Here is a 23,901-nt window from a genome sequence, read left to right on the forward strand (position 1 = left end):
ACAAGCCACGGCGGTGGACGCCCTGGTGACTCTGTGGGTCTTCCAGTTGGTGTATGTGTTCCCTCCTCTTCCTCTCATTCCAAAGGTGCTGGGGATCATTCGTCGAGCAAGGGTTCAGGCGATTCTCGTCGTTCCAGACTGGCCAAGAAGGGCCTGGTACCCGGATCTTCAGGACTTGCTGGTGGAAGATCCTTGGCCGCTTCCTCTAAGGGAGGATCTGTTGTTACAGGGTCCATGCGTTTCTGGACTTACCGCGGCTGCGTTTGACGGCATGGAGGTTGAGCGCCAGATATTAGCTCATAAGGGTATTCCCAGGGAGGTCATTCCAACTCTCATTAAGGCTAGGAAAGAGGTTACGGTGAAACATTATCACCGTATCTGGAGGAAATACGTTTCCTGGTGTGAGGTTAAAAAGGCTCCTGCGGAGAATTTTCACTTGGGTCGTTTTCTCCACTTTTTGCAGGCGGGGGAAGAGGCAGGCCTGAAATTGGGTTCCATCAAAGTGCAAATTCCGGCTATGTCTATTTTCTTTCAAAAAGTTAGCTACCCTCGCAGAGGTTCAGACTTTTGTGAAGGGTGTAATGCATATCAATCCACCGTTCGTACCGCCTGTAGCGCCATGGGACCTTGATGTCATCATGCGGTTCCTCATGTCTGCCTGGTTTGAACCTTTGCGGAAGGTTGAATTAAAATTTCTCACTTGGAAGGTGGTTATGCTTATAACGCTGGCATCTGTGAGGCGAGTATTGGAATTGGCAGCTTTATCTCATAAGAGTCCGTACTTGATTTTTCATGCGGATAGGGCGGAATTGAGGACTCGTCAACAATTTCTACCAAAGGTGGTTTCGTCATTTCACATTAACCAGCCTATTGTGGTTCCGGTAGCTTCGGAAGAAGTGGCGATTCCAAAAACTCTGGATGTTGTAAGAGCGTTAAAGGTTTACGTTTCTAGAACAGCTGTTACTAGGAAAACTGAAGCATTGTTTGTTTTGTATGCGGCCAACAAGGTTGGTCATCCCACGTCAAAACAGACTATTGCACGCTGGATTTGTAGTACGATCCAACAGGCTCATTCTTCAATGGGGTTACCGGTGCCGAAGGTGGTTAAAGCACATTCTACCAGAAAGGTGGGCTCATCTTGGGCGGCTGCCCATGGTGTTTCGGCATTACAGCTTTGCCGAGTGGCTACTTGGTCGGGCTCGAACACTTTTGCTAAATTCTATAAATTCGATACCCTGGCCGATGAGGACCTGGCGTTTGCTCAGTCGGTGCTGCAGAGTCGTCCGCACTCTCCCGCCCGTTCTGAAGCTTTGGTATAATCACCATGGTCCTTTTGGAGTCCCCAGCATCCTCTAGGACGTAAGAGAAAATAGGATTTTGGTACTCACCGTTAAATCCTTTTCTCCTAGTCCGTAGAGGATGCTTGGCGCCCGTCCCAGTGCGGACTATTACTGGCATTATGTGAATTTTCTTACTGGTTAAGTTAGTTATACACGACTTGTGTGTTGGTTTGTTACAGCTGGTTGCTGGAGTTTTATGCATACTGTTACCTGGTTTTTGGTGTTATTCCGGTTGTACGGTATGTCTAGGGTGTGGTCTGGTAATTTGGTAGCCCTTAGTTAAGCCAAAAATCTTTCCTTGTAGTGTCCGTCTCTCCTGGGCACAGTTCCTATAACTGAGGTCTGGAGGAGGGGCATAGAGGGAGGAGCCAGTTCACACCCAGTCTTAAGTCTTTTTTAGTGTGCCCAAGCTCCTGCGGATCCCGTCTATACCCCATGGTCCTTTTGGAGTACCCAGCATCCTCTACGGACTAGGAGAAAAGGATTTAACGGTGATTACCAAAATCCTATTTTATATATATATATATATATATATATATATAGTTGTGCTCATAAGTTTATATACCCTAGCAGAATTTGTGATTTCTGGCCATTTGTCAGAGAATATGAATGATAACTCACAAACTTTTCTTTCACTCATGGTTAGTGGTTAGGTGAAGCCATTTATTGTCAAACAACTGTGTTTACTCTTTTTAAATCATAATGACAACAGAAACTACCCAAATGACCCTGATCAAAAGTTTACATACCCCAGTTCTTAATACCGTGTATTGCCCCCTTTAACATCAATGACAGCTTTAAGTCTTTTGTGGTAGTTGTGGATGAGGCTCTTTATTTTCTCAGATGGTAAAGCTGACCATTCTTCTTGGCAAAAAGCCTTCAGTTCCTGAATAACAAATTCTGCTAGGGTATGTAAACTTATGAGCACAACTGTATATATATATATATATATATATATATATATGTCTCTATCTATCTATCTATCTATATATATATATATATATATATATATATTTATATATAACAATATAATTGAGAATGTGTAGTTCAAGAATGTTATAGATACAAATATTAGAACTTGTTCAATCCTGTTAAACAGACATTACCAAAAAGGAAATAATTTTACAATTGCTGGAAATTCATGATTGTTTGATCAATCAAAAAAATTATCTAAATTCGAGGAAGTCAACCAGCTCGGCCATAGTCAGATTAACCTGTTTCAGACATGAGTGAGCCAGTTTGCACACTTTAAAGCTTAAATGTATGCATGTTAGTGGGTTTTCAGACTTTGTACTTTGAACCCAGTAATATTCGCAAAATCACTTTACATTTATTGTTTAAAATTCTGCTTCATTATTTCAAAGTGAATGTAAAGTTATGTAAATGGTATTTAAATAATTCTCATAACAAGCATGACATATTTATTTATGTATTACTAGTTATTTATATAGCACACACATATTCCGCAGCGCTTTACAGAGAGAATATTTGTCCATTCACATTAGTCCCTGCCCCAATGGAGCTTACAATCTATATTTCATATTACATGTATACGCACACGCATTCACACTAGGGTTAATTTTTGTTGGGATCCAATTAACCTACCAGTATATTTTTGGATTGTGGGAAGAAACCAGAGTACCCGAAGGAAACCCACGCAAGTACGCAGAGAATATACAAACTCCACACAGTTAGAGCCATGGTGGGAATTGAACTCATGACCTCATTGCTGTGAGGCAGTAATGCTTACCATTACACCATCGGTACTGCCATGTATGCAGAACTCAAATGGGGTCAGGGAGCGGGATGCAGCAAGCATCGCATTTTGCTTGCAATGCATCCCACCACTTTCCGCATGGATATCGGCATTTACTAACCCCGTATCCATGATGAAAAACACAAAGGACTTCTCTTGCGGTAATGATAGGATTTCCTGGTTTAGGACCTGGAGTCCTATCTGTGCATGCATCCAGTGACATGCACACCACAGGGGATGGGATCTGGTTGTATTCCTCTCAGTGAGGAGGTGCGATATAAGCCAATAGGTTTTTATAGGGCAACACCATCTGAAGATGGCATTGCCCTCCGCATCCAAACCCCAAACCATTCCGAGGCTTGGTGCGTTTGCGGGCAAACTTACAGAAACACCATTTTTGGAGGTAATAATCATTGCTAATATCATTGTCTCACATTGTTGAATGCTAGTTTGAAGATCATAAGAATCCAGATTTACCAATATTATTAGTGACATTAGGTTTAGTACTGTGGCAAAAATCTACAAACTTGCATTGCTAGAGTCCGATACTTGTTTTAAACAATTAATCTGTTAAATATGTATTTGGCATTTGCTAATGTGTTTATAAATTCATATTTATGTACATCTCTGATGGTGGGTGGACTGCGCATGTACAGAATGGGTCCTGCATAATCGCACACTTTGGGGGTGGGATGTTGGCGAAGCTGACCAGCATTCCTGATAATGGTGATGTGTGGCCCCCAATTTTATGGGTGTCCCAAGGTCAGGATCTGCATCTTCTGACGCATATTTCCTGGCCCCGGCTGAGAAGCTCTGGCTGCTATGACCGATGCTGCCAACATTGTGACCTATGGTCGCGATGGTGATCCAGTGCTGCATCTTTGGACGCAGCACTCATATTGCAGGTGCTGGCAGGAGGCACCTTTTTCCTGTGGCATTACCATTTATACACATCGCTGCTGCGTCCAAAAACCCAGGAGAATTATTTTGCATCATATCTGCTTTTTTTTTAAATAATGATTTGAATAGCAGTTCATTGTTGACTGAACCATGAACATGTTTGTGGCCGTAAAACTATAAAATGGATCTAATTTACTCTTTACTCCTGCTTACTGAATGTAATAGAAAATTCTAATGAGGGTGATGGCAATGAATTAAATAGCTGCCACACAAAGGCTTTTGTAAATTCTTGTGTAAATTACATGTCAGTAAATGTCCATTTGACTCAGCAAACTATGACCTCCAGTAAAGATTTATATTTCCTGTAATCTAATATACGGACATCCTTATTTGTGATAGCTTTCCAGTGACGGAAAGTGTTATGTGCAGAGAACATGTGACTTTTCTGAGTCCGGTAACTTTGCAGAAGGTCAAACTGATCCATTTTATGGTAATACCTAAAACAGTGTGACACATAATCTGTGTAAAGTTTTGTAATATAAGCAAGTTGTTTTGGTAATGGGATTTAAATGTAAATGATGTTATTGCTATTAATGTTAAAAAACTTACATTTCTATGTTCTATATATCATCACAATGCCGACAGCCATTATATAGACTCTACAATGTAGAAAGAAAAAAGTTAACTTGTTTAGAATCTTGACAACCCCAATGTCCACTTGGAAAATGTCAACTCCTTCAAAATGATGACATGTTCAAAATGTTGACAGCCAGCATGTCAACAGGTACATAATGATGACACCCAATTTTAAGCCTTACCGTAGCCCTATAATTTCTATTGTTGACATTTAGACTGTGTCAACATATCATATGTCAACATTTAATTTTGATTGTCAACATTGTGTAAGTGTCAACAACTTGGGTTTCAAATGTTTTACCATGTTAACATTGTGTCAGTCAGCATTATTGTACCATCCTTTTGACTGTCCTCATTTACAGTTGGATGCATTTTTTACTCCATGTCACAAGAGCGCAGCCGAGCATATTCTGCTCATACTTTATCCCTCAGTCTTACTCAATTGACCCTCTACCCTGGTGGATTTTTATCTGTCTTGTTGCTGGGGGGTACTGAATAAGTCTGTCAATCCTAAGTAACTATCTCTCAGTTAATAGTGGAGGTGGGTTGTCCAAGTTGGGCAGATTTATGGCCCAGGGATTTCTATCTCCTAAGCAGTCGGAAAGTCTGTGTACAAGCTTCAAAAGTCCTTTGTAGCTCATCTCCCTGAGGTGTACATTAAACATTCACTTCTTTATAACAGAAGAGATATAGAAAATCTCAAATGTCCCTTGACTCAGTTCATACAGTTTTACAAATGACGTTTCCCACACCGAATATACATTGATACAACATACAATTTGAATAATACCATCTTTTGGAATCGGAAAACGTGAGGGATCACAACACTCCAAATGTACATATAAAAATTATGTTGCAAACAGCATGTGCTTACTAGTGGACATTGAGTCACATGTATTTCATGATATGTCCAACACAAAATACAGCATTTCTGCATCAGGAGTACACCATATATATACGAATACAGTATGCATACTTACAGATGTCACTCAACATTGTTACCAGTAAATAGGAGAGCCCACACAATGGGGTAAATGTATGAAGCAGTGATAAGAGTGGAGAAGTGAGCCAGTGGAGAAGTTGCACATGGCAACCAATTAACATTGAAGTAATATTTATATTTTGCATACTATACAATTATATAGAGCAGCTGATTGGTTGCCATGGGCAGCTTCTCCACTGGCTCACTTCTCCACTCTTATCACTGCTTCATACATTTATCCCAGTATCCTATATAATAAAAGGCTGACGCTGCTCTGCACTTCTATTGGGGGATTTCAAGTGTATTTCCTGTCGGTGGCCACTAGACGGAGCAATTCGAGTGTTGCTCTATTCAGGTATGCACAGCCACCAGCACTAACATTACTGTTATGTTGTTTTGTCATTTTGTCGGGCTGGTAACTAATGATGTAATGACGTGTGAGATACATAACACAAAAGTGTCTAGTGACAGTGGTATTAATAAATGCAAAAGTTGTATTTTCCTTACAAAATGTTAAGAAATATACTAACACAGTATTCACTGTCCTAATGTACAGTAAATCATTAATAAGAAATCTGTATAGATGGACATGACTTGATAACAAATAATGGGGTCATTCCGAGTTGATCGTAGCTGTGCTAAATTTAGCGAGCGAATGGGTCAGAATGACCCCCAATGTACTAACATCTGAACGGTTTAAAATGCTAACATCCAATCAGACGTTGTTAGTTATTGCTATGGATGTCATCATTACTCCAGGCCTCCGGTTCCTGCAAAAAGGTTAGGTGAGGAGGAGACATTGTACTGTATATCGAGTTGTTGACATATCTGTTTACGCTCAGCATCAATCGATACACAGCCAGAGTTAAACAGTTTGTTTTTCTATGAGCCTTGCTACAGTAGCATTTTTTCTTTATTAACTTTTCCTTATATAGCGCCAGCGAGGAGGAGGCATGTGTACAGGCTCCTCCGTCCGGGCCTCCTCCTCTCTAGCCGGCAGTGCTTTAGAGTCACTAGGGGCTCAGATTCTAATACACACGCGCAAATCTCCAGAAAAATGGTGCAGCAGCTATTTTACCACCGATTTCTCTACTGTGCATGAGCACGGCCATTTTCCCAGTAATGAATTCTGTCTCTGTTTTTTTACCGAAGGGGCACTCTGAAGTGCTGAGTATTAAAGAAATTGGAGCAGAGTGTGCGAAGTGGGATGGCACACACAGCACCCATTGGGCAGCATATTCCATTGGGCATTATAATTAACATGTGGCTGCTATTGTTATGGTTACGCTTTTACTTGTGTTATCACAGAAACTGAAAGTCTCTTTATTAAAGAGTTTAAAACACTTGTCCCACCAACACAACACTGCCATATACTTGGCCCACATTATTTAACACATTATTCTGCTTTTTTTGCAGAATATCCTCCCCAAAATGGCATACCATTATTAGCCAAATGAAGCTAATTAAAAACTCATAGTTGCCTAATTAATAATTAGGGTGAGTTATCCGGGTTATGAGCCAAGCTGTGACAATTTTTCCTTCAGATATAGAATTTCCAAAAATTTTCACCAACTCAAGGGCTGTAAAGAAAAATTTGCGTTAAATGCTATGAAGGGTTAACGTGGCTTAATTTTCATGGCAAATTAACTAGCAAGAAATGTGTGCCCAGAAGTGTTAAATTGCATTTAGCATCCCCCCTAAATGTGGTATTTAAATATAAAGATCAAAGGGACATATGTATTCAAAATTGTGGACAGCCCCATAAAAATTATATGTATGTTAGAGCCTTTGCCGGTTTTCCCCTGAACTTGTGACATCATGATGTCATGCCAAGGATTCAAGTACACCAGGAAGTACAGCACTGTCTGGGCGGCTTTACAGACTGCCAAGTGCATGTGGATGCTTTGGGCAGCTTTCCAGCATGGCTACAAGCTGCATGGTGCTGTCCCAGGCACCCAGCAAGCCAAATGGGCCATCAAAAGTAACAACCCCAGGGCCCTAGGTACACCCCTAGTTACAGACTTATTCTACAGTCGCCGGGGCATGGACTCCAGTAAGAGCCTATCCTGGCTATAAGAAATAATTAAAGGGATAACTTATGCATTCACTTTACTTACACGTGCAGGCTCAGCCACAATGCAGGCAATGTCTGAAAAATATAGCTTTTGGGAGTTTGTCACATATATCTGGTACGATGTCCAATAGGAAATTATGGAAATTACTCCTGCAATGACTGTATATCTTTTATTTCCTTCTTTCTGTTATGTCACGCATACTGGTGATACTTAATTCTGTCCTAAAACATACAGAAACAGCTTTTTATGCATGTTTTAAAAGGTGGTCTTCAGGTTGCCGGCAGCCGGGCTCCCGGCGACCAGCATACCGGCGCCGGAATCCCGACCACCGGCATACCGACATCTTCCTCCCTCTTGGGGGTCCACGACCCCCCTGGAGGGAGAATAAACGTGCCCGCAAGGGGCTCATTTGCGCTCACCCAGCTGTCGGTATGCCGGCGGTCAGGATTCCGGCGCCAGTATGCTGATCACCGGGACCTTGACCGCCGGTAAACCATACTACACCTGTTTTAAGGGCTTAATTAGCTTGATAAAAAAGCCCCAAAGTGTGCAATTAACCTTTATGCTATTTTATCTATAAAATAATTATAACAGATACATGGCGGAAAAGCTTATAACATACAGTGGGTCAGGAAGGACAGACTTCTTGACACTGGATGGTATTGGGATCCTTGCACTTGGAATGATGGCAGTCAGAATCCCAACAGCAGCATACCGATGCACAGAATCCCAACACCTGCTTGATGAGTATTCTAACGCTCCTCCTCTACCCTTCTAATCCTTACCATCCCTCCCCGCAGCCTAACCCTAATCTTCCCCGCTTATTGCCTAACCCTCCCCACTTAGTGCCTTATCTTAACCCTTAGTTCCTCCCCTATACTTCCTAAACCTAACCCTCCCTGCAGCCTAACCCTCACCAGCCCCAACATACGGCAGTTGGGATTGCGCAGCCGGCTTTCCGGTCAATGTCTGTTTCCTGGCATCAGTCTTCTGACCAGTGTCGGGATTCCGCTGGTGGCATTCTGATCGATGCGAGATCCTGGCATCAGTCTTCTGACCAGTGTCGGGATTCTGGCATTGGTATTCCGACTGCTGGCATCCCGAATGCCGGTATGCTGGTGGGATTACTACTGTACATAGAGCTAACCAGGGGCGGAACTGCGTTCCGTCAGTTCCACTTGAAGACGGAACACAGTTCCGCCTTCTCTGGCTCACCTAACCTGATGTGTGCCTGGCGCCGCAGGGAGGTGCAGGGCGCCTGCTGAGATTGTGTTACCAGCAGGCGCCCAGCTCCCTCTACACAGCGGGAGCCGGCGGCAGGAGCTCAATACTGAGCTCCGGCTTCTGGCTCTGTCAGTGCGCGCTATGGGAGAGACATCATGATGTCTCTCTCATAGTACTGAGGAGCGGACGCCAGGAGGATCACAGCGGTCAGACGCGGGAGCAGGGTTTGGTAAATACGTTGCGTTTTTTAAAAAAAAACATGTGTGAGTGAGTGTATTAGCAGCGCATCTACTGGGAGCAAGCTACAGGGGGCTAACCACTGGGGGCAATCTACCGGGGGCAAGCTACAAGGGGGCAAGATACTGGAGGGCAAACTATAAGGGGGCTAACTACTGGGAGCAAACTACAAGGGGGCAAGCTACTGGGGGAAAACTACAAGGGAGCAAGCTACTGGGGCAAACTACAAGGGGGCTAACTACTGGGGACAAACTACAAGGGGGCAAGCTACTGGGGGCAAACTACAAGGGGGTATTACTACTTGGGGACAAACTACTGGGGCCATAACAACAAGGGCTAAACTACTGGGGTCATTACTACTTGGGGGCTAACCTACAGGGGGGGCCAAACTGCAAGGGGGCAGACTACAGGGGGGCATTACTACGGGGGGCTAAACTACAAGAGGGCAAACTACAAGGGGGCTAAACTACTGGGGACATTACTACTTGGGGCAAACTACATGGGGATAAACTACAGGGGCTAACTACTGTGGGCAAACTACAAGGGTGCAAACTTCTGGGGGCAAACTACAGGGGCGCATTACTACTGGAGGCATAACTACAGGTGTGCATTACTACTGGGGGCATAACTACAGGGGCATTACTATTGGGGCATAACAGGGGCTAAACTACTGGGGTCATTACTACTTGGGGGCTAAACTACTGGGGGCATAACTACAGGGGCTAACCTACTGGGGGTCATTACTACTTGAGGAAAACTACTGGGGCAAAATACATTGAGCTAAACTACTGGGGCAAAACTACTAGGGGCATTACTACTAGGGACTAAACTACTGGGGGCATAACTGCAGGTGTTAAACTACAGCGACATTACCACTGGGGGCTAAACTACATGGGGCAAACTACATGAGTAGTAAACTGCAGGGGCTAAACTACTGGGGGCATTACCACTGGGAGGCTAAACTAAAGTGGTTGTAAACTACTGAGGTCAAAACTGCAGGGGCATTACCACTGCGGGCTAAACTACTGGGGGCACAACTACATGGTCTAAACTACAGGTAGCATTACTACAGGTGAAATTACTACTGGGGGCAATACTACACAGTTGCATTACCATTAAGGGCATTACTAATAGGGGCACTACTAATGAGGGCATTGTAAAGGGGGCACTTCAAAAGGGGCATCACTCCTGGGGACATAAGAGGCACTACTACTGGGGGCATTGCATAAGGGGCACCACTACTGTGAGCTCTATATAAGGGGCACAGCCACTGTGGGCACTACCAGTACAGTGGATATTGCACAAGGAGCACTACTACTGTGGGCATTGTAAAAGGGGCGCTACTGCTGTGGGCATTGTGTTTTACGGGATGCTACTACTGTGGGCATTTTGTGTATTAGGGGTGCTACTATTGTGGGCATTATTACTATTGTGTGACCACGCCCCTTTGCATAAGCACCGGGGGGAGGGGGGAGTTCCACCACCTCTCTAGGACCACTTTAAGCACTGGAGCTACCATCTGATTGGAGTTCGCTTGGACAGTAAGGTTTAGTTATCTTAGACATGGAAAACTGGCCACTGAAAATCGTACTGGAAGTTCAAACATATGTATAGCACAGATGTAAGAGTAAAAGAAGATAAAAAAGAGGCAGAATTTTATAAATAGTTTGGCAGGATAGTGAAATATTAAATTCTGTATATAAGAACGAGTCTATTAGTTCTAAGAATGAAATGCAATTATTTGAAAAAAAACCCACTCTTGTGATAAAAATATAAAATTATATAATGCATTTTAACATTTAGTTTAGAACTTTTTATGCATAATTAGTTTTATACTGTGTAGCTGAGGGTTTTACAACATTCAGTATAGCTGATGAGCCTTAAAGGTTTAGTGTTATTGGAGACTAGGCATCTGTTTTAATCCAGTTACAAGAGTGATGTACTAGAATACTAATTTGTCAGATTTAATTACATCAGCAGTACTAATGGATATAGTCATGAAAACTGTTGTTTCACATTTATTAAACATTTTTATTAAAAGTATTACTTACAGAAACTGATACTTAAATGTTTGTATAACTTGGTTGCCTCCTTTACATTACAGAGGTCAGTGTTTAATGCACTGTATTTTTCTCTAAACTGTCTTAGAAGAAGCATCTGCTTAGAAATGTAAACGCAGTGTCTTATGTGTCTGGTATATATCAAACGTGTTCTATGGTTTCCCAAGTAAGGTCATGAGGAGGGATGATTTAGATCTGTTAGCATTTTACATTTCTCATTCTGTTCCATTTCCACAAATACTCTTCCAATTACTTTATACCCACTCGGTTATCATTAGAGGTGATCATAGACAATTTACTAAGTGTGTTGTTCACGTGACCTCTTACAAGGTAAGGTCAGAGACAGAGCAGCCACCCCCTTCTAAACATATGGTAAAGAGGACCTGCCCTTGTCATGTCTATATCTGTGAATTTCTGCTACAATTTACAATAGATTTAGGAATACTTGTTAAATAGTTTTTTTTATCCAGACCAGTGCTGCCTTGTAGGTTATTAAAGGGAAACAGTGCTTTCTCATTCTCATGTCTCACTGGTAACTTAAATATATCTAACATGGTTGGGTTTTTTCCGCGTTTGGGAAAGGCTAGTATTCTGAACTCCAACATTTCTGACGGGAACAAACCAGATGACGAAGCCTCGTCAAAAACAGGTATTAAGACTGGGACCAGGATATCTCTAATACATTTAAAAAACCCGTTTGTGAAGCCATCTGGGCCTGGGGCCTTATCTAAAGTAAGACCATCAATATAACAAAAAGGGAGGTAATCTGCGCACTGGGGTGGTTTTACTGTATGGGATGTGCTGCTAGTCAAAAGGGTGTCCTTGCCCTTTGGTTCAATATGGATATCTGGTTTTCACCTGACTGCGCTCATCCCCTACAGTTTGAGTACTCGTGAAATGATGCAAATGGATACTTATATAAAGGTGTGTTTTACTTTCACATGTATCAAATATGACACTCAATATAATGAAACAGTGCAGATAATATTGTGGAACATGAAAAAGGTGGTAATCACAATGTGTGCTCCACGGGGAGCACCTGTTTAACTCAGTTCTTTAATCACTCAAATTGGTGATTAAATCCTTTAGGTTCTTGGCGTGTGTGTTCTGACATAAAGGCCAATGGGCTGGAAAAAATATACATGTAATGATTAAATCTGGCTGTGTTGCTTTAAAAGCCAAATATAGATTTTCCAGTGGAAATTTCTCTAGTCCTGACCGGACTGTGTGGGCTTTAAAATTCTGTCTTTAGTAATTAGATTCATATAATCCGTTGTGGGGAGGTGCAACACTGCCACAGGCTCTGTTTAGATCCTGCGGCTGAGCTCCCCCCCACGCGAACACGACCAACCCAGCGAGCAGCGCAGGCACACGGGGAGATCTCTAACAGGACGAACCGGAGAGCGGGTGCGCGAGCTGAGGGACGAGTCTGTCCGGAGCCGCCAGGAGGTTCCCGCTGCCCCCCGCACCTGTACATCTTACAAGTACGGCCGCAATGATAGTGCAAGAATACCTGACTTCCACACGCAGAGGTACGGGATGCCGTCCTCTGCAACTATATGAATCTAATTACTAAAGACAGAATTTTAAAGCCCACACAGTCCGGTCAGGACTAGAGACATTTCCACTGGAAAATCTATATTTGACTTTTAAAGCAACACAGCCAGATTTAATCATTACATATATATTTTTTCCAGCCCATTGGCCTTTAGGTCAGAACACACACGCCAAGAACCTAAAGGATTTAATCACCAATTTGAGTGATTAAAGGACTGAGTTAAACAGGTGCTCCCCGTGGAGCACACATTGTGATTACCACCTTTTTCATGTTCCACAATATTATCTGCACTGTTTCATTATATTGAGTGTCATATTTGATACATGTGAAAGTAAAACACACCTTTATATAAGTATCCATTTGCATCATTTCACGAGTACTCAAACTGTAGGGGATGAGCGCAGTCAGGTGAAAACCAGATATCCATAAGACCATCAATAACCCATCTGATCTCCTCGGAGGTCCAAGGGCGTTCCAATAATTGAAGGGAGTTATGATCTAAGCTGGGCAGGTTTAATTTGCTCAAAAAAGCGTCAATCTCAATAGTAGATGGTTGCGGGGTAGAAATATCCGTACGGAGGTTATACAGAGCAGAGTAATACTCTACGAATGCATTGGGTATGTCTGATGGATCAGATACCTTCTGGCTTTGGTATTGACGATTTCCTTAACTCTTTAATTTGGCACTTTCCCTCTTAGCTTTCTGGCTAACATTCTTCCTGCCCTATCCCCCTGGATATAGAATTTGTGTTTTATCCTAAAAAGGTTCTTATGGATCTCCTTCAGAGTCAGGATATTCCATTCTTCCCTAGTGCGGATAGATTGATTTATTAGAGGGGGAGGATTTAAGTCTGTGTTCCAAGTCCACCAGTCGCACTTTAACATCACCCTGTTGCTTACGCAAAAGCTTTCGATGTCGAGCGGCTGCTTGGATGATGGTGCCCCTAACCACTGCCTTTAATGCACACCAGTTATTAAACATGGATGTGTCGGTGGGATCATTACATTCAAGATACATGGATAAGGATTGAGAGATAGAAGCCCTATCCTCTTTATCTGTTAGAAGGTACTCGCCAGGGTCGCGGGGAAGGCCGAAAATTAGTCAGGTCTCATTGTAATTTTAGGGCTGAGTGGTCCAACCCTGAAACTGGCTAACTTAAATATATCTAATGTTCATCAAACACTGGTATTGTACTGTATATTTCAGCAGCAGACTGGGGCGAATGCAGTATGGGTGCTTTACCAATTTTGAATAGTATATTTTGAATATTCACTATACCTATATCTATAATCTGCACATACCCAGTGGGTATGGGAGCAGCTATAGTGGGTGAAAGGGGGGCCATTGCTATGGGGCCTAGAGGCTTAGAGGGCTTGGACACAGCAAATATAGTTGCCTACCAAGTTCACAAAAGTGCCTACTAAGAAATTGGGTACAAACCATTGCCTGGGCTTGAAAAGGGGGACTCATCAGTGGGGATATCTCTTTCTTCCTCTCAGTAAAGCTCCACGCTGATATAATCCATCTCGCACAATCCTGTTTCACGCTCACAGACACAGCTACACTAGAGTAAGCCCTGCACTGTTGGAGAGTAGGCTTCTCCTTGTTTGCTGTCTTTGTAAAGCTGGGTGGCAGGATTTGAGCTCCGAGATTAAGGCTGTCTCAGAAAGGGGTGTGGTTCATAAGGTTGACCACACTTAGGTCAACAGTGTCTAGGTCGACCACTATTGGTCGACAATAACTAAGTCGACACCCTAAATAGGTCAAAGCAAGCATTAGGTTGACATGAGCAATGTCGACATGACAAAAGGTCGACATGAGGTTTTTTTTAAATTAGTCATTTTCTTCGTACAGTGACTCGCTTCACTCGCCGTGCTTTGTGCAAGGTGCCTTGCTCCGCTACCACTGCACTCAGCACAGGTTACCGTTCCCAATTGTAGTCCACGTGGATCGTAAAGTATGAAAAACTTCAAAAAATGAAAAAATTGTGAAAAACTCATGTCGACCTTTTGTCATGTCGACCTTTTGTCATGTTGACCTAGAAACCCTGTAGACCTAATGCATGTCGACCAATACTGGTCGACCTAATGTCTATCGACCTGAGTGTGGCTGACCTAGAAACCAGATACCCCAGAAAGGGACCATATGCCTACATTAAGAATATCTCAACACAAAATGGAATCTTCTGCATTAGGAAGTATCCCCCCCGGGAAGATACTATTTGGTCCCTGCCCCCCCCCCCCCCCCCTCCACCTGTATGGCATAATGTGAACTGGAGACACTGTATGGAATAATATGTACTGGCAGTACTACATTCTGGCATATTGTGAACTAGTTGAGAATATATTGTGGCATAATATAAATTGGTGGTGCTGTATGGTACAATTAGAACTAGGGCACTTCTATGGGGAATGATATTTATTTATTAGCAGTTTCTTATATAGTGCAGCATATTACGTTGCGCTTTACAATTAGAACAACAGTTATAGAACAAAACAGGGCAAAGACAGACATAGCGGTAGGAAGGTACTGCTCGCAAGTTTACAATCTATAAGGAATGATATGAACTAGGTCACTACTGTAGGGCAGAAAATGAATGAAGGTACTATTATGGGGTATAAAATCAATAACCACAGTAGAGAGAGGTGTCTCTAGAACCATTAGGGAGTGGGCCTTTAAAAATATTGCTATAGGGCCCGCAAATTTCTAGCTGTGCCCCTGCCAGTGTCTTCATACATATTCACCCATGTAGATTTGGCATAAGGCCTGCTTGCACTTGAATACTGTAGGTGTGATGTCAGTTTGGCATACTTGTTTTCTTCTGTTCACACCTGTCCTCCAGGAGATGCAAAGAACAAATAACAAGACAAGAGTTGGCCACAACTTAATGATGTAACTTGAGTCACCATGTCGTTAGCCCTGCCACCTTGCATACAATTATTTTGCAGGAAAGTTGCTTGGTCTGTTTGGCATCTGGGAGATCTCACTCTAATTCAGAAGAAGTCTCCCACACATCCCAGAAGGGTAGGCAACTATGCAGCAGTGATTAGATACAATAATCACTTTTCTGTATTCGTATAGTTATGAAACATTGGGGTAGATGTATTAAGCCTGGAGAAGTGATAAAGCAGTAATAAGTGAAACGTGATAACACACCAGACAATCAGTTCCTAACTGTAAATTTTCAAACCCGTAACGATTGGCTGGCGCATTATCACATTTATTATTATTATATATTATTTATATGGCGCCACAAGGGTTCCGCAGCGCCCAAGTACGGAGTACATAAGCAAATAATCAAAACAGGAAAACAGTGACTTACAGTTGAAGACAATATAGGACAAGTACAGGGTAACTAAACATAACTACATCAGCAGATGACACTGAGATAAGTATCAGGGTGGCCGAAAACTGCAGGATTTGATGCAGTTGAAGATTATTAAAGTAAGAAAAGGATAAGCACATGAGGGAAGAGAGCCCTGCTCGTGAGAGCTTACATTCTAAAGGGAAGGGGCAAACAGACACAGATGGGGTAGACTTTCCACTTATCATTGCTTTATCACTTCTCCAGGCGTAAATACATCTGCCCCCTAGTTTTAAAATATTCTAACTTATTAGTTCATAAGTGCAATTACTTTGTTTAAAGTATCAAACTAACAAAAACATTTTTGTTTTGTTTTGTTAATATATAGTACCTTATTGTTCCCTTATTTTTTTCTTCATGTCGGTATTAATTTAGGTTTCTGGGCTACCCAGGCAACACATTACACTTGGTTTTTCAGTAAGCAGAGAAGCTTTGGAATGACAAGCTGTTTGTATCTTTGTAGCAGGGGAGGCAACCACGAGACTGCCTGTCGGGATCCCGGCAGTCACAGTGCCGACGCTGGAATCCTAACAGGTGGTGAAAAGCCGCTACCGGAATACTTGCTTTTCTCCCTCTGTTGGTGTCCACGACATCCACAGAGGGAGAATATAAAATGCTCACAGCGCGGTAAGGGCAGCACCCGCTGGCGGCATACTGGCAGCTGGGATGCCGCTGTCGGTATCTTGTCAGCCGGCATCCCGGCCGTTGGTAAATAGTATGTATTCCTTGTAGCAGAATGACTGTCCCCTGTGTCTGGCAGCCATTTTGGTTTCCAACCAGAGATATTGGGTGCATAATAAATGCATGTATAAAAAGTACTTAACTGGCCATTTAATGGATTACATATTTTCTGGGAAATTGGTGCTTTAATTATACCTTGGCTATTTAATAAACAGCTGTCAGTGCACATTTTTAATTCATATTTTTCAACTCAATAAGGTGCAATGATTCACCTGGACTGGGATATTGGTACATAGTATGGAAATCTGTAGCTCTGGTTATGCATCATTGTTGCTTAAATATACTTTGCTATGTAAGCCTTTCTATGATAAAGGCCTCAAAAGGTTTTGGTTGGAATTTGTAGCATTACGGCAGTTGCTTTTCAAAATAGACACAAAAACATTCTTTTGCTACTTTAATTAAAATATTTCCGCATGAACAATGCACTAGTACATAAGAAACATCTAAAAAGAAACCGTATGAATTGACCTTGGAATGTATCATATATTTTACAGCTTTTCCTCAAACAGAAGCCATAAAAAGCAAATCATGTCTTTATTAAACTAAACCTAACTCAATTTTAAGCAAACATTAAGTAATGTATCATATGACAAATAATGTGAAATATGATGTTTAATTATCAGCTGAAGGTACATATGAAGTATTTCCAGATCTTAAAATGTTTTAATGCTTTGATAAAAACTACTGTGTTTTTTTTTCTAGGTTCGAGTATTTACCTTCTCTGTCGGCCAGCATAATTATGATAAGGGGCCTATACAGTGGATGGCCTGTGAAAACAAAGGTACCGCAAATAGAAAATGTATTAATTTGCTGTTAATGTGTTTTCATAGATTAGCTGAGAGAAAAAAAATTAAAACAGCTTTCAGTGCCCACTTTAACTACACTTGCAACGCAACTCCCACTTATGGGAGATTCACAGTTTATTCAATATTTACATCAGCGCTAAAGCAGGTCCCAGAGTTGGTTTGAAATGTTTATTTTTACATTGTGCTATTGCAATCTCAAAATATATCAGGTAAACAGGGAATGTCTAGTGTCTGCATTAACTTGCTGCTGTGCTGTGGGTCTTATACAGTACATACAGTAATGTGGCTTCAAAATAACACTTATGTGCTATAGTAACAAAATGCTTCACTAAACACATGCATGATGGATGCAACAGATGGAAAATACCAAGAACGGTGCTCGGGCGCAATATGGGCTGTTGTTCTAATGCTGCTGCTATATAACAGGATTAGTCAATCCTGATACCTAAGCATACACAAAAAGAAAACCAATAATAGCAGCGCTGAATTCAATTAATACTAAAAATTAAAAAATGAGATGGATTGAATGAAAACAGATTAAAAAATGTATTAATAACTCTGATTAATAACCAATTAAAAGTCAATGTGACCACCGGCAGAATAAGTGAACCAGAAATGTCAGTTCCTTTTAAATAACTGGACACCAGTTTAGGCAGAATATACAGGCTTAGGAACTGATTGCACAGTCCCAAAAAGGGTTATTACCACTTCTTAGGCCGCTGGAGGGAGAAATATCCCATGGATGATCCTTCAATTGGGAGTTGATAGCATATTCTCAATCCTCACCAGTATGCGGAGCTTGACTTGCGGGATGGTCCTAAGTACGCCTGTTAAAATCCACCAACTAGCAAACTCTGGGCATCCAGTATGGTCCGGGCACTGGTTCAGCAACAAAGCAACGGTGATCAGGGTGGCACCTGACGCGTTTCGCTGCAGCTTTTTCAAAGGCCTTTGAAAAAGCTGCAGGACCTGCAGCGAAACGCGTCAGGTGCCACCCTGATCACCGTTGCTTTGTTGCTGAACCAGTGCCCGGACCATACTGGATGCCCAGAGTTTGCTATTTGGTGGATTTTAATAGGCGTACTTAGGACCATCCCGCAAGTCAAGCTCCGCATACTGGTGAGGATTGAGAATATGCTATCAACTCCCAATTGAAGGATCATCCATGGGATATTTCTCCCTCCAGCGGCCTAAGAAGCGGTAATAACCCTTTTTCGGGACTGTGCAATCAGTTCCTAAGCCTGTATATTCTGCCTAAACTGGTGTCCAGTTATTTAAAAGGAACTGACATTTCTGGTTCACTTATTCTGCCGGTGGTCACATTGACTTTTAATTGGTTATTAATCAGAGTTATTAATACATTTTTTAATCTGTTTTCATTCAATCCATCTCATTTTTAAATTTTTAGTATTAATTGAATTCAGCGCTGCTATTATTGGTTTTCTTTTTGTACATGCATGATGGAGTTTACAAAATTCCTTTATAGAATAATAGCAGGACGCCTATAGCTGGGATCTTATATTGTTTATTGCCTTTAACTCAGTCATTACATTCTGAATTACCATTCACGATTTAATAACTACTGTATCTTATTGTGAAGTTCAACTTTCCTGTTTATGCCAAAGCACATTATTTATTAACGGTTATTTAAAAAGTGCACACATATTTTCCAGCGCTGTATAGAATACAGGTATGTGTATTTCAACATTGATTTTAATATGTATATATATAAAAGGCAAATACCACTAACTAATCACAAAATCTCCTGAATCATAAGAACTAGGAATTTGACATTTGGACAGTAGCTTGTTTTTGTGATGTAGGCACCCACCAAGAAGGGATTTTTCACCCATAAAGGGGTTAAAAGGGGTGATATAATTCCCCCCGTCACAGACAAGAGTTAAGACAGCCCACCCAGCCAGGGCTATAAAGAATGCATGGTGCTGGCGATACCAAGTCGCGGATGGGGGAGAACATAATGCTGTGTTCCCGGACTTCCTTGCAGTGGCAGTTGCAGAGCAGTCCATTGTTCAAATAGGGGAACCACATCAACTGCCATGCGTCCGTGACGGAGACACTGATGGAGACGCACCCCATTCTAGTGAATGGGAGAGCATCTCTGTGCACTCCCGGTGGGGCTAGGTGGACGGATCGCCAATTCACGCTGGGAGTTCACGCCTGCAATGGAGCCGCCTCAGATGAGCACGGCTCCTTCTGTACTTAACCAACCTATTTCCAGTCAGGAGAGGACAGTGTCTTAATTATCAGAGGTTAACCTGTCACTTGAACTAAACATTGTCGAACCTCTCAGAGAGCAATAGGAGGAAAGGAGAGATAGATATTTTGACTCTTAAATGCATTAAAGGAAAGCTTGATAGACAGCAACAGCTTATCTGGCATGTAAAGGGTAACAACAGATCTTCAAGTGACCTTAAGTGTTGTGTGAAAATCTTTACCTTTTTACCTCAAAAGAGGAGCCCTAAAGCCCTAAGGAGAGTGAGAAGCTAAGCAAGGAGACCTAGGACCCTTTGTAATAGAGTCAGCCTATCCCTGCAAACCTTACATATTTAACATACAGCAGGCGGAAGCTTGGCCTCTCATCCCAGCATTTACAGCACTGAGCAGGGCAGCATCAGAGGCAGGACGGGGCAGAGAATGAGGAAAATGATTCTCCTCAGTGACAGCCTTTTGACAGCATCAATCTAGGGAAGGCTCGCCCAGAGGTGCGGCCTGACAAAGATTGGCAGCGGCGGGTGGCGCATGTCCTGATGTAAGTGTAATTAGCTTATCAGGAAGTCCTTCAAAATGAAAGTTATACGTATGGAAATACTTGAAATGCTGTAGCAAAGCAGGGTATTTAGCTAGTAAATCATAAGTAAAAATTGTTCCAGCCTATACATAAGCAAGCCCTAAGCCCACATTCAGCTTTTGTTAAATTTAAATTACCACTACTATCGCTTTGTGTAAGGGGACTTTCAGATCCATGGTCAAACATACTGTATGCACCTTAGAGCAGCCTTCAAATAAAAGGTTACAAATACACTTATGGGGGACATGAAAGACATGTAACTGAGATAGATAGATGTATATATATATATTGGTGTTTTTCTAAATGCCCCTTAAGCATAGCCAAGCACTATATGTTTAGGAATACTTGGGCATTTTATATATAGTGGGGCTGATTCTGAGTTGGACGCAAAGTGACTGTGTTTGCGTGATGCTCTGGAAGTCTAATTGCATATGTGTATTTACCATGGGTGCAGGGTGTGTGATGCACACGGTCCCCTGGGTCCAGATGGGCCCCACAATACACACCCTGCACCCAGAGTACACGTATTTGGTGCCATAAAGCGACAACTTGTCAGTGACATCTTCAAAAAGATGGCGACACACAGTGAAAGAAAAGGCTCTGGCACTGAGCCAGAGCTTTTGCTATCTTATGCACATGGGCCATCTTCATTAATATTACTGTGAAGATGGCAGTTTGTAGGACAGTGTAGATGTGTCCACTTACATCTAGGCTCTCTGCATGTTAACCAGCTCTCGTGTGACTAGGTAGCGCCGAGTGTCTTTACGTGCAACTTGTTCCATTAAAATCCATTTCAAGCTTCTCACACTCGCTTACAAAGCCCTCACCCTCTCCTCTCCCATCTACATCTCTGACCTTATCTCCCTTTACACTCCCACCCGTCCTCTTCGCTCTGCTAATGCACGCCGACTCTCCTGCCTACGGATTACTTCCTCCCACTCCTACCTCCAAGATTTCTCACGTGCTGCACCACTTCTTTGGAATTCCCTACCTCTCCCCCTCAGACTCTCCACCTCTCTACAAAACTTCAAACGGGCTCTCAAGACCCACTTCTTCACCAAACCCAGCCAAATCTCATCCTAACCCTCTGTACTACGCTCTCTATGTACCCCAACTGTGTCACCCTTGTCTGTCTATCCCTCCCCTTTAGAATGTAAGCTCTCACGAGCAGGGCCCTCTTCCCTCATGAGCTTATCCTTTTCTTACTTTAATAATCTTCAACTGCATCAATTCCATCAGTCTTCTGCCACCTGATACTTATTCCAGTGTCATCTGCTGATGCAACTATGTTTATTTACCCTGTACTTGTCCTATACTGTCATCAACTGTAAGTTGCTGTTTTCCTGTTTGATTATTTGTTTATGTACTCTGTAATTGGGCGCTGCAGGACCCTTGTGGCGCCATATAAATAAAGGATAATAATAATAATAATAATAATAATAATAATAAAATGCATCTTATTTGCATAACGATGTGAATAAGATGCATAAGCATCTTATGCTGATTAAAATGATGGCATGCCTATATTCTCTGTGCGTCTGCAGCTTTATCTGCATACGAATTGTTACATTACAGTGTTTTACTAGCATTTCATATGCAGATATAGGCGCAGTCTCACACAGAATATTGGCATGCCAGATACCATTTTAATCAGCAGAGTCTGCTTGTACGTTCTATTTGCATAGCAATGCGAATAAAACATATTTCTGTAAAACAAAAACACCCGACACTAATGGAGTTGCACAAGACCTATCAGCTCACTCACGCCAGGAATCTCCTGCTACGTGGCTTATTGAGGCAAGATGTATGAGGACACATCTGTAGGATGTGGAGGGACCGATGCACATAAGCCCCACTCATGTGTTAATTTGCCCCTGATTTACTACCTTATGCTAATATGACTTTCCATAGGGCTATTACAAGAATCCATGCAGCTTCAAGCTCCTCCCACTCTTTTTCCATCCACAATCACCGCTGTCATCATTATTATGGGCTTTGCACCAGTAGCATACAAATGTGTCCTAATCCACTGAGTGTCTATACACCATACGGCATGAGATGTTTGGTGCCAGTGAGATGCTCCAAGATGAGTGACACTTTGTTTTTACATTTGGAGACATAGACCTAGATTTATCAAGCCTTGGGAAGTGATAAATTACACGGTGATAAAGTACCAGCCAATAAGGGCCTAACAGCCATGTTACAGGCTGTGTTTGAAAAATGACAGGAGCTAATTCATTTTACTTTACAGTATCACCATGCAATTTATCACTCTTCAAGGCTTGATAAATCTAGGCCTTAGTGGCATCACAGATGCAGGGAAAAGCCTCTCACAGTGTACCTGAGATGCTAGACTGCGACTGTAACCACACAGGAATTGGTTTTACACACACAAAGTTGCATGAGGAAAAGTCGGAGCCCTGTTTATACAGATTAGGACACAGTCACACACAGATGTACAAATGTTGCAAGCCCCAGTGGTCTGTACATGCTAGTAAAGCAGTTATTGTCACAACTGAGGGCCTGAGCTGACAGGAGGAAGCCTCAGTTGTAGGGGCTGGGGTGAAGCTAAACTTCGGAGGTTTAATCAGACCCCTGGACATACGAGTAGGATGTAGAAAGGTTGCCCGAAGGCGTGACCATGACAACCAGGATTAAAAGTCAATAAGTATTTATTAACTGAACTCCATGTAATCACAGCAGTAATAAGTCAATGAAGATATACAGCAGATTTGATAAAAGCAGTTCCTGGAGAACTACGGGTTGGCAACGGCCACAGGGTACTGGTAGCAGTAGGTACAGTTCTTAATGTCCCAGAGATGGAATGTCCTTACCAGACCCGTCCGTAGTATGAGGTATAACCAAGGAACACACCAGCAGATGTTTCACTGGAAGCTGGTAGCACTGTAGTTGAGCTAGCTGCTGACGACGCTGGATGGAACCAGCCAGGTGTTAAGACATGGAGTAGATGCTGGATGGAACCAGCCAGATAGTAGAATGAAGCTAGGGAGCGAAGATGTAGAAACCGATGGTTTGCAGGTACCGAGGGTATGCAGGTAACCGATGGTATGCAGGTAACCGATGGTATGCAGGTAACCGCTGGAAAAGCACCGGCTCTTTAAGAAAGCTGATCACTGCTGGAAGCTGACCGCTGGAAGCAGATGAAACTGTAGCTGGAAGCTGGAGCAAACACAGGAGACTATAGAGTCAGGCTGCACCGCAAGATGGTAGGCTGGTGTGGGTCTCTTAGTGGAATCTGGAAACAGGAGCTGGAAACCTGAAATGGAAACAACCACAGGAGAGAGAGACTGGAAACAAGGTTTGACAACCAAAGCACTGATGATTTCCTGGTTCAGGCTCAATCCCTTTATACCCTTAGGTATGCAGGGATTGGATGAGCAATTAGGTAGAC

The 23,901-nt window shown here is 42.4% G+C and overlaps 1 protein-coding gene across 7 annotated transcripts in view; it reads left to right on the forward strand.

Moving 5' to 3' along the window:
- The window catches only part of CACNA2D1 (calcium voltage-gated channel auxiliary subunit alpha2delta 1), a 1,227,493-nt gene that overhangs the window by 1,016,623 nt on the left and 186,969 nt on the right, over positions 1-23,901 (forward strand). For all 7 annotated transcript variants that reach the window (XM_063926939.1, XM_063926941.1, XM_063926940.1 and 4 more), the window contains one exon: positions 17,577-17,655. In XM_063926939.1, coding sequence (XP_063783009.1) covers positions 17,577-17,655 — 79 coding nt within the window. The remainder of the gene's footprint in view (positions 1-17,576; positions 17,656-23,901) is intronic.

The sequence above is a fragment of the Pseudophryne corroboree genome, chromosome 6 (assembly GCF_028390025.1).
Source record: "Pseudophryne corroboree isolate aPseCor3 chromosome 6, aPseCor3.hap2, whole genome shotgun sequence".
Lineage (NCBI taxonomy): Eukaryota > Metazoa > Chordata > Amphibia > Anura > Myobatrachidae > Pseudophryne > Pseudophryne corroboree.